This window comes from Hipposideros armiger, unplaced genomic scaffold, assembly GCF_001890085.2.
Source record: "Hipposideros armiger isolate ML-2016 unplaced genomic scaffold, ASM189008v1 scaffold_1150, whole genome shotgun sequence".
NCBI classification, from domain to species: domain Eukaryota; kingdom Metazoa; phylum Chordata; class Mammalia; order Chiroptera; family Hipposideridae; genus Hipposideros; species Hipposideros armiger.
In genome coordinates, this window is record NW_017732500.1 from 4,415 (window position 1) to 14,187 (window position 9,773).

Sequence of the window (9,773 nt, forward strand, 5' to 3'; positions counted from 1 at the left end):
TTTTGTTATGTAACCAGAATTGCCTCCCTAACCCACTGAGAACCACTAGCCTATTTCCTGGCACCCAAGTGCTTAATAAATGTCAGCTAATGCTACTTATGGTTAAATAGTTAAAAAGACTACGCTACTTTTGAGGTGCTAATAGGCAATTTCTTACAACTTCACTTTTAGTATAGAGGTTAATTGACTCTCTGGTGGGCTGAGATTTTTTAAAAGTAATTATTAACTTTTTAAGCCCACATTTAATAATGTAATTACTTCTTTTACATCCAAGGAAATCTGAATTGAGTGCTTCTGAAACTTTCAACTTTTTCTGGAAATTTTTATTTTGTTTAGAAAATTTCCAAACATACACATAAGTTGAAAGATTTTTATAATGATCACCAAGAGTCACTCAGCTGTTAACATTTGGCCACATTTGTTTTATCTTTCTGAAATGAATTTATACAACCAAAGGGGGAAAGTGAAAATAGTTTGTATAAATTCTCAGACATGATTCATTCTGGTAGCACCCTGCTTTTCAACTTTCTGTCCAGTTCCACTTATCATTTCAGCAATGTCTATTGCAGTATTCAGATAATTCAGTCTGAATGTTTGCATTGAAAGTGTGTGCATCTGATTTTTCTTGATTTTTACATTCTTCGTATGCCTAGTATCTGTTCTGAGATGGATTTCTGGCTAGACCCTACATATTGATAGTAGTCAGTGGTTTAAATTGTCACCTATTTGGAGGAGTCTCATTTGATTTATTTTATTTCTATTTTCTCTGAGTCATAGTGAATTATCTGATTACATTTGGCCCATCAGAATTAAAATAGCATTTTAAAAGTAAGGCTGTAAACTTCCCTAGAAAAGAGTGAGTTGCATTTTAAATTTTGATAGTTTTCAGTTGCTACTGCAAGATGAATATGTCAAACATAAATTCTCAGTCATTAAAATCTAATTTATAAAAAATGAACATATTTCTTAATTTACAATACCTTTGTTTCATTAGTAAACATTTTCTCAGTGTCTAAAATTAGATCAGAAAATTAATACAGAGATATATACTTTAATGTTTGTATATTGGGGAATTTCTATTTTATTATTGCTTTTGGATATATTTTTTTTAATTTGAAAAATAAACTCTATCATGGTTTAAAATGATTTAACCTAAAACTACCAAATAAGTTTATTATATCCTATTACCTGATAGTACCCTGGAATCTCTTGAATAAAAAATCACATCTGTGATGCTCAAGCTACTGTTTACATTTAAACCTTGTCCTATAATGTAGGTATAATTATAAAAGAATTTTAATCTGCAACTGAACAGTTTTATGGCTGTTAAATTTGCATAATACATTGTTACTTCTCACACTCACTTTTCTCCATGCCTTTCCCATCTCATTTTGCAAGTAAAAATACTCAAAATCTCAATGACTAAAATGGTTTATAGTAGTTATATAGTCACTGTATCTCTAGGTAGATAGAAATTGTATCCTGGATGTATAATTCAATCAATGTAAGAGTGGGAGAAGGTAGTGCAATGTTCTTCAGATTTAAGAATTTAAGTTAGGAACAACTGGATGGAAATTATATATATAATTTTTAAATGTTGGATGTTATTTGTTTCTGGTGAAGCAGCCATTACCCCTGAGCAGGATTGCATTCATTTTCTTCCCAGTGGTTGAACCAAGCTAAATCTGCGCAAAGCAAACTCCTGTGCCAGATCTTGCATCCTCTTAACTGATAATAAAGAACCTTGCCAGACTGACAGGTTGTCACAGCAATTATTCACATGAAGCTCTGTAGCAGTTGTATCTGTCAGCCCATGTAGTACTGAATATTTTAACTGGCAGTCTTCCAAGACTGAACATTAATCTTACCATCTCCTATTACAGTCCCTAATCAAGACATTCCAGGGGTGATTGCACTAACATTGTTTGAAGACTACATCTACTGGACTGATGGGAAAACCAAGTCACTCAGCCGTGCCCATAAAACCTCGGGAGCAGACAGACTCTCACTGATTAACTCATGGCATGCCATCACAGATATCCAGGTGTATCATTCTTATAGACAACCTGATGGTAATTATTCTTTCCATGATTTCCATAAGTGCATCAACCTCTTTTAGTAACATTCCGTTTTTTGTTCCCTCCAAGTTTAAATGTGAATTTATTTTTGAGAACAATTATCAGATTTCATTATTTAGCATAATTGTATAGAATGAATTCAGCTGATGCAAAGTACTGTTATTAAGGGATATGATTGGAAGCTCGATAATAGTATAAATAATTATTGATTTGAATTTATATTAAGCTGAAACGACAATGCTACATGTAGTTGGAGAAATGGAGACTGCATTCTTGAAATAATTTATTTACAAATAGTTATAGGCCCCTTAGTTTCTGGAATTCTGGGTAAAAGGAGTTATATTTAAGTAGCCTTAGGGTTGTAAAAATGAGAACTATATTAAGTTTTCTTAAGCATATGTCTAGTAGGAATTCTATCAGCCACTGTGAATAAAGCTTTGATTATATTGCTTAAAACACAAATTTGGCCTAGAAAACAAAGCCACTTCACTATTAGTGGTAGATCATTGTTTCATTGTTTATTTTACATTAATATTTCTAAACATATATATCTATTCTTTTAAAATTCTTCTTGTCTCTCATTTCCTTTTTCTGATGGACAATTATTTTTCTAATAAATGCTTGTTTTTGTATCAATGCATCCTTAAAACGATTTAATGGTAAAAATAATGCCATTGGATAATGAGTACAATTTGGAACAAAATAAAATTATATTTATAATCTTGATGAGTTCTATTCAAATTCAAATTATGAAGCTTTAATGTCATATCTTTATATTAGGCAATTGGTCTGTTATCCTGTTTTCTTGTTGTTTCTTTCTCATTTGTAGTCTCCAAACATCTCTGTATGATAAATAATGGAGGTTGCAGTCATCTGTGCCTTTTAGCCCCTGGAAAGACTCACACCTGTGCATGTCCCACCAACTTCTATCTTGCAGCTGATAACAGGACTTGCTTATCTAACTGCACAGCCAGTCAAGTGAGTAAAGGTCTAGAAATCATTTCATGGGTGTATGGGCAAGCTGTTATAAAGACTTTGCCTGAATTTTGTTTATTTGTTTAAACAGTTTTTGGCACATCAATTTTTTGTTGTTATTATTTGGCATAACATTAGCTAGTTGATCATTCCATACATTGTAAAGAAGGTCACAGAGTAAGGGAAAAAGCAATTTGTTATATGTGGTTAAAATGAAACAGTAATGATTAGGAAGTACACATTGAGGCCAAAAACAAAAACGAAAACCAATCTTACACAGTTCCATGTAATATAACGTTTCAAATCATGACTGGGCATAGCAGATTCATCAGAGGAAATTTGACATATTTCAAGAAGGCAAGGTGATTTAGGCATAGGGCTAAGGCTAAGACATGTGCTGCTTAAACAAACCAACAAGTCTTCCTAGATAATCTGCTCTGTATCATCATCTCCACTATTCTCCTGTTCCTCAGAGCATGTGATACAGAAAAGAGGAATTGGGTGGAAAGTGATTTTCTAGATTTTTTTTTAATTGAAAAATTCTATGGTCTAAATAATTTCCTTCTGAAGCCTCTTTTTCTTCAACATGTAATTATTGTCAGTAAACATTTACCAGAAGTTAAATTTTACTTAATGGTAGTTGCATGGACTTGATTTTATTACTTTAAAGTTTTGGACAGTAGTCATATGACAGTATAAAATTTTGTTTTGTTATATTTAAATCACTATCCTATTTAAGATAAAATTGTCAAAAAAACCTGATTTTGTTTTTGTTTTTGTTTTTTAGATGACTAAATTTATTCTTAGAATTCTGTGTTTTAAATTTACTGGTTGTCCAATTCTATCAATAACTTCATGGCAAGAGACTGAATTTCTTTCAGGGTGTGCTTGTTTTCGAAATGTAGACACTAATACTAGCTAAACCTGCCTCTCAAGTGATGACTGAGTTTCATACATTAAAGAACTGTGCAGATGAAAACGATTGACCCTCTTGGAGGGTTAGGGGGGTGGTTAGGGGTAGGGAGAGTGGGCAGAAGGGCACAGACTCTGAAGCCAGACTCCTTGTGAATGTAACCCTTACTGCTCTAAATTGTCTGGATTACCTTGGGTTTGTTACTTAACTTCTTGGTGCTTCAGTTTTCTTATCTTTTAAATGGGAGTAATAATATTTCCAGGCCATTATTATGAAGACTAAGAGGGAAAGTTCCTGGTGCATAGTAAATGTTGTCACCCTTGCCCTCTAAGGCAACTTGAATTTACCTAAGAGTAAAACTTTATTTTGCCATGTATAACATGCACTTTTTTGCCTAAAAATATGAGGGAAAACTAAGGATGTGCCTTATACATGGGTAGTACTAATTCTGTATCTATATATTCTTTTATTTATGCTTATGAGTTAAGTACAACTCTGGAAATCTATAACGATATCTGTATGCAAAACAATACCCTAGAATACGATAATTAGTTTTGTTGAACTTACTATGAACTTACGACGAAGAGTTCTTGGCCTTCTATGATGCATAAATGTCGTAAGTTTGTTACTGGTACATAAAATTTCCATACCTTGTATCTTTTTTTGTGTTCTGTAATTATTCGTTATATAACATTTCTTATATCACAATATGTTAAAAAATAAATGCTAAAATTCCTTTATAATATAAAAAACAAGTATCTAAATATAAACAAATAATAATTTGAATTAAAAAATTAAAACAAAAGATTTTTTGTCCCTGAAAGTTTGGGCCAAAAACGTGGTTGTGCATTACATATGGCAAAATACGGTATATGTACAGTTACTGTGAGCTGCCATCAGGAGGTTCTGATGTTTAGTTGAAAGCATAGGTCATAGTCTCTTCTCTCTTTACAAAGTGTGTTGTTTTAAGTATAGCCCTCTAAGTGTTTATGTAAACAAAATATATTATTTTTAGAGAACTGGAAATTTAAGTCACTATGAGAGGTAAATTCAGCAACCTAATTATTCCTAGAGGCAAAATTTAAAGGAGAAATCACATTGAAAAATTAACTATGATTCTTGTTAGTACTGTTTAGTTTAGATAGATTTACACCTTAACCTCCAGGTTACTCTGAGAAAAGCTCTGGTCCCTGGCTCTGGAGTGGTCCACGAGTCATGGTGTTAAAGTCCAACACTGAGGACTTGGATGACTTAGTAATGATGACTCCTACCTAAGTCACTTACAGTGTGGTGAGTGTCAATAGCCAACCAAAAATAGAGTAAAGCCAGAGAATGCTTGACACACAGATGAACATCTCAAACAGCAAGTCATAGGTAGTAAAACATCAGCCTTGCTGTAGTCATTAAAGTAATAAAACATTTCAAATTATTACATAAGAAACCTATAATTATTTTAATTCAATGCAAAAAAATCCAATCAAATGAAAATCTAAATCAACCTAGAAATGTATTTTCCATATAATTAAATTATTTCCCAATTTTTTATATTTATAATTTTTCAAAAACCCCTTTAACATTTTGCATGAATTTTTAAAATATTTAACAATAGCAAGACAGAACAACAACAAAATTAGTGTTCAACAATACTTCCTGAAAAGAGTTATCACTTGATTTATTTTATCTTGAAGAAAAAAGTTAATATCAACTAAAACAATCCATTAGTTGTTATCCCTGTAGTTTTGTGGGTTATGTAGCCATTTTACTTACGATTCTTTTCTAATTTCATGGGAGATGAAAAAGAAAAAAAAAAAACCCAATCTACATTTCTTGAAGAAAAGTAAGTTTATATAAACACAATTTTTAGTGAGGTAAACATTAAAATGAAGCAAATGATCTAGGTATTTCAGAATCATACCATTAAGCATTCTGATAAAAAAATGTTTCAATTTTAATTTATTTTACTAGGGGAGTTTGATTTGCTATCATCTAATTTTCACAACAAATGATATACCCCCCAAATAATATTGTATCTTAGAAAAATAATAGGCAAACCACACCAATAAGAATTCTGTTAGGATTGAAAGTGAATATATGAAAATGTGTATAAAAATAAAAACTAAACCAATTTTTAAGCACTGAAAACTTTGAATATTGAATTTAAATCATTATAATTAGAAAATAAAGTAATTTAAAATGGCTTTACTTATCTTTTAGGTGGAGACTATTCCTGTTTCTACTAAACTTCACTATATGTGATATTTGCATTTTATCCTTGTGTCCATTTTCATAGACATTTATTCAGTCTTTTATTTTATAGCTTCTTTTTGTGTGTGATAATTGCAGTCTGCAATTTATTTTATGAAGATATTAGTCTTGGATAACATTTACCATGAAGACTGCTTTATATTTGTATTTAGCATTAATCTTTTTTAAGTTACTGTATTTATGTATAAAAAATGAAGCTCAGACACAAAATAGAAGATATCTTCCTCTGAGAGTAATGAATAAAATATTGATTAGCATAAAAATTAACATAATAAGTATATTTTACCCAGCCTTCTCTTAACTCAAAATCTTTTTATGTTCTTATTAAAAATGAAATGGCATGCAAAATCTGGGGACATTTGTAATTTTAATAGTTGGTGTTTATTAAAATCAGACATATTTAGTGATTTTAAAATAAGTATTTTAGATATTTTTCAAATCTTGATTTGGAAGACTGAATATACTCAGGAGATCTGAAATCCTCTTATTAATGTACTTTGATATCACTGGAAATGCTTAATGTTCAGGGCAATTGCTTTCAGAGTTATACTTATATCCCCCAGATAGTCACTATCTATAAGAATAATATTTTTCCTCTGGTAATTTATGAAAACCACAATGGACAGGATCACAGGCAAAGCAAGTATGGGAAAATTGGTCAAACAGTCAGATCTTCACTTGGAATCACAGTGCTCTGTTCCTTCCCATATTGCTACTGGGGGGAAAAATAAATCACCCACTTATTTAAAATATAATGTAAATATACCCTGAATGAACTCCATGATATCCAGAAAGGTTCATCAAAGACTAGCTTCAAATTCTCTGTTACTTGAAGAAAGTAACAGTATTTTAGATGAGCAAAACTTGTAGCTCGCTAATCCATTTTCATTAGAGAGAATTGAATCTGAGTTATATTTTTCTGCATTATAAATCTATCTGGCATATAACATGCTAGGATAAATGCTTTCTATATGGAATATATGATTTTCTTCAGTTTCTTCTATCTTACAAGGGTAAGCTTAGAAGTGAATGTTGCTAAGAAAGGGATTAGTTTTGTGATCTGAGATCACTAAGGAATACATTGATTGAGCTCTCTTGATCTCCATGTGCAGTTGGCCGATAGTGAAGTTAGTGGGAACACTAATTCTGCATGCTACCTCAGGGTGAGGATTTGAGTTCATATCACTTCCTTATAAATAACATGCTGCATTAACCTGAGAAATTTCACTGACCACAAGTTACCTGTGTGCTAAATAGCCTATTAGTAAATATTACCATATAACATGTTTAACCAATTTCTCTATTGTTAGTCTTTCCATTTGATAGTTCATTTTAAAAGGAAGAAATAAAAATTTACATTTCAATAAGTAATAGAATTAGGACCTTTTTTATTACTTTTTATTATCTATTTTAAATGGAAAACACAATAGAACCCCTAAAACACATTAATAAAAATTAGTGAATAGTGCTTCGGATAAACTTGATAACAAGCTTTATTACAGCAGGTTTTTTTTTCTGTATTGCTATTTTAAAAATATATAATAGTCAGCAAAAAGAAAATGGTTGCAGTGTTATTTTTCCCTATTTTTAGTTACCGAATGTCTCTTTTGTATCCTAAAAGAGCATGTGTATTTATTAAGAATTCTAAAAACTGAGAAGAACTGTATTGGTTTCAACTGCTTTAAAAAATTATTCTTAAATTTTGTAGGGCAGATATTAATTAAGGTTAAAATAGTATTCTTAGTGGTTGGGAAATTCCATGGAATCACACATGGCATGACAGCTGAAAGAGTTCTTCAGATTACCTTGAGCAACTACTCATTTGGTGGCTAAGGAACAGAGACTATAAAATGTTAATTGAAATGTTGAAGATTCCTAAGAAAATGCAATTCAATTAAATTAATTCAAATTAACGAAATTAATTCAACTTGATACTGCCTCCTGATATTTCTGCTAATTGTTAGCCCTATTCAGTTTTAGGCAAACTTTTTCTATAAAGGGACAGATAATAAATATTTTAGGTTTTGCTGGCCACATGGCCTCTGCAGAACTACTCAATTCTGTTGTGGTGCAAAAGCAGCCATGGAAAAGATGCACATGGGTGAGTTTTTTCCTGAATAAGGTGTTTTCCTGGCAGATAATTTTGCTTGTTGTGCATTTATTCCCTCTTGTAGAATGCTCTAAGACCACCATAGTTAACATTTGCAGCAAGAGATTAGGCTAGGCTGCTCCACCCTGGTGAGTTTTAAATTCTCATTATATATGAGTAGGGCTCTTCAACTTCTTCTTTTCTTTTCTTTTCTTTTCTTTTCTTTTTTTTAAGTTTCGTTGCAAAACTGACAAATGTATTCCATTCTGGTGGAAATGCGACACTGTGGATGACTGTGGCGATGGATCTGATGAACCTGATGACTGTCGTGAGTACACTGGCAAACATAGAAATTTAGAATTTAGAGCTCCTTAAAACCCAGATGTGGAAAATTGAAGCTAGATCTAAAGTATCACCTTCTAATATTTTTCCAAAACTGAAATAAAAAGTTTTATATGTTTATTTTAAAAAATACAACAAAAATGTGTTGCAAAGTCTTGGCTATGTATCTGATAACTATTACATTTAGAATGACAGTATCAGCAAAATTGTGTTAGTTTATTTTTCTTCTAAAATTTTCTTACTTGTAGAATAACTACATCACTTCATGTAGTGTTCAGTAGAGTAACAATCAGCATGATTTTGACTTTCCTATATCATCAATTTAAAAGCAAAAATGGGCAAGCTTTCAGGATGTCACTGAATGACTGAAATCTTACTTGTCATGATACATTTTTCTCACTTTTCTGTCAGTATTAAAATATAGAAAACTCATTAAATTCAGGTTTTTCCAACATAAATCATTAGTTTGCAGTAGGCAATTTAGTATTCTCTTAATTGTTGCCTTAAAATGATTAGCAATTATGTCTTGACATCTGAATGAGATTGGCATGGTTAAGTGCTATTTTGTTTGTTTGTTTTTTAGCTATCTTTGGTGACTGGTTGTAATGGACAATCAGCAGACTTTTCCTTGATAGCCTTTTACAATCACTACCTGAGTCACTCCAATACTGTCCTGTCAGGCTGAAGATGCTTGTAGTCAATCATGATAATTTGCCCAACATCCCAGTTACCATGATTTGGCCTTAACGATTACGTTCAAGATCCTTCTTAGACTTTCACTAAAGAAAGAATGTACTGACACAATGAAAACTAGCTACTTTATTCTGTGGACTTACCACCACATAATTACAAAGCTGTTTCAAACTCTGGGTCTCTAGATAGTTGCTTAGATGAGCTCTATTCCATTGCTCTGGTCACTACCAACTGCACCAAATATTTGAAATTCTATCACATGGTTAACTTGTATATTTTTTTTTAAGATTTTTATTGGGTAATTGGGGGATAGGAACAGTGCTGGGAAATCGGGGGAAGGGGAACAGACAAGTTGCTGTCCTTTTGTTCTTCAATCTAGTTGTGGAGGATGTTGCTTCACTGGCCCAAGTTGGCACCA

The 9,773-nt window shown here is 31.8% G+C and overlaps 1 protein-coding gene across 1 annotated transcript in view; it reads left to right on the forward strand.

The window, feature by feature from the left end:
- Positions 1 to 1,883: 1,883 nt before the first annotated feature.
- Positions 1,884 to 9,773, forward strand: part of LOC109376551 (low-density lipoprotein receptor-related protein 1B-like) — a gene marked incomplete at its 5' end in the record, with an annotated part of 229,966 nt that continues 222,076 nt past the window's right edge. Inside the window, 3 exons of the mRNA XM_019632528.1 lie at positions 1,884 to 2,072; positions 2,908 to 3,056; positions 8,555 to 8,648. Coding sequence (XP_019488073.1) covers positions 1,884 to 2,072; positions 2,908 to 3,056; positions 8,555 to 8,648 — 432 coding nt within the window. The remainder of the gene's footprint in view (positions 2,073 to 2,907; positions 3,057 to 8,554; positions 8,649 to 9,773) is intronic.